Source organism: Rhincodon typus, chromosome 38 (assembly GCF_021869965.1).
Source record: "Rhincodon typus isolate 14 chromosome 38, sRhiTyp1.1, whole genome shotgun sequence".
Lineage (NCBI taxonomy): Eukaryota > Metazoa > Chordata > Chondrichthyes > Orectolobiformes > Rhincodontidae > Rhincodon > Rhincodon typus.
In genome coordinates, this window is record NC_063369.1 from 4,033,496 (window position 1) to 4,035,156 (window position 1,661).

Here is a 1,661-nt window from a genome sequence, read left to right on the forward strand (position 1 = left end):
AGGGATGTGCAGGCTAGGGTGGATTGCCCATGCTAAATTGCCCATAGTGTCTAGGGATGTGCAGGTTAGGGTGGATTGGCCGTGCTAAATTGCCCATAGTGTCCAGGGATGTGCAGGCTGGATGGGTTAGCCATAGGAAATGCAGAGTTACAGGGGTAGGGTGGGTGGCTCAGTTGGCCAAAGGCATCAGGGATTCTACGATCTGTATTTCAAGACAGGATGTGTGGAGAGTGGAACATGTGACATCGGCCCTAGGATTCCCAAAGTTCCCCTTTGCTCATCTCCCACCTCATGGGGCTTCTGTCAAAGACTCATCAATGACTCTCTCAATGGAGCGTGATCATTGGACACTAACGGCACTCTTGTATTATGGAACTCCCAGGACGAAAGGAAAATGAACTGGATGGATTCGGACCTTTTCTTGCAAGTTAATTGCCAGTCCCAACTACTTTTCCAGTCCCAAATCCCAGCGGAAAGAGATGAGGACGGAGACTGAAACTAGACTGAAGATCCTGGAGGCCCCCCCGAGGTGGTGGATGTGGAGCAGGGTGATTCACCTGCTGAGAGGTCACTATGTAAGAATAAAGGGTGTCTATTAAAGTCATGTTTACTCCGATGGTGGTGAGTTTCTACAGCTCCCTTCCTCGAAACACAGTGAAAACGGGAGTCTTTGAAGCATGACTCTTTTGAGGAAGAGAGGGTTTTTGAATCTTTTTAAGGCAGAAAGGTCCTCGGTAAACAGGAGTGGTGAAAAGTCAATGGAGGTGGGTGTGAACGTGCGGGGATTGAACAGTGGAGTCGGCTGGTCTGTTGAACTGTTCGTTGTTGAACCCTTTATTGCTGGTGACGGTGGTCTAATCTCAGTTGTGCACATAGTAGGTTGACCAGAAATTTCTAATGACGGCTGCAACAGTAGGGTGGTCTCCCCCAGCTGCCAATGTATACGTTTCTTCAGCCCACAGCGCAGCATCATTTAACTTAGGAGAGGAAAGCCCTCAATGTTGTCCCGGGGGCAGGGGCTCGATGAACCGCGAAGAGAGGGCGAGGCCCGAGGAGCTGATCTGTAACCAGCTGCTGGGGCCATCAGGAACGGGCAGCACGCAATTGGGACACCACGCCCTGTGGCTCTGTGCCAACCTACAGGTGGGGGGGGGGGGGGGGGGGGGGGGGGGGGGGGGAGAGCGTGGGGTATCCGCGCAGCGACATACCAAATCTGCGGAGGGCAGGGTCAATGCTGTTTGGTCTGTTGGTGGCAGCAATGACAATGACGTGAGAACGTTGCTTCAGGCCGTCCATGAGGGTCAGCAGTTGGGAGACGATACGGCGTTCCACCTCCCCGTGAGTCTGAAAGAGAGAGTGGGCAAGGGAGGGGCAGCAAACTGAGTCAAAACGTCCAATTGCAGTCATTCCGAACGCTGGAACGCTGGAACGCTGGGGATCGGGGCTGATTGGCATCGTCGTGCCTCGCAGCCCTCGGGACGCTACTCCCTGACCCAAACTAAACCCGTCCCAACCCTGCTCCTACCCACCTCCAGAGCACAGGGACGGGCCGAATAGCAGCAGCAACAAGAGGATGAAGTGGAAGTGACTGGAAGGGTCAGGGAGAGAGAGAGAGAGGGAGGGAGGGTCAGGGAGAGAGAGAGAGAGAGAGAGAGAGAGAG

At 54.1% G+C, this 1,661-nt stretch overlaps 1 protein-coding gene across 1 annotated transcript in view; it reads right to left on the reverse strand.

The window, feature by feature from the left end:
- LOC109924617 (transitional endoplasmic reticulum ATPase-like) overlaps nt 1-1,661 on the reverse strand; it is a 21,107-nt gene that overhangs the window by 14,060 nt on the left and 5,386 nt on the right. The window contains exon 5 of the mRNA XM_048617796.1: nt 1,209-1,344. Coding sequence (XP_048473753.1) covers nt 1,209-1,344 — 136 coding nt within the window. The remainder of the gene's footprint in view (nt 1-1,208; nt 1,345-1,661) is intronic.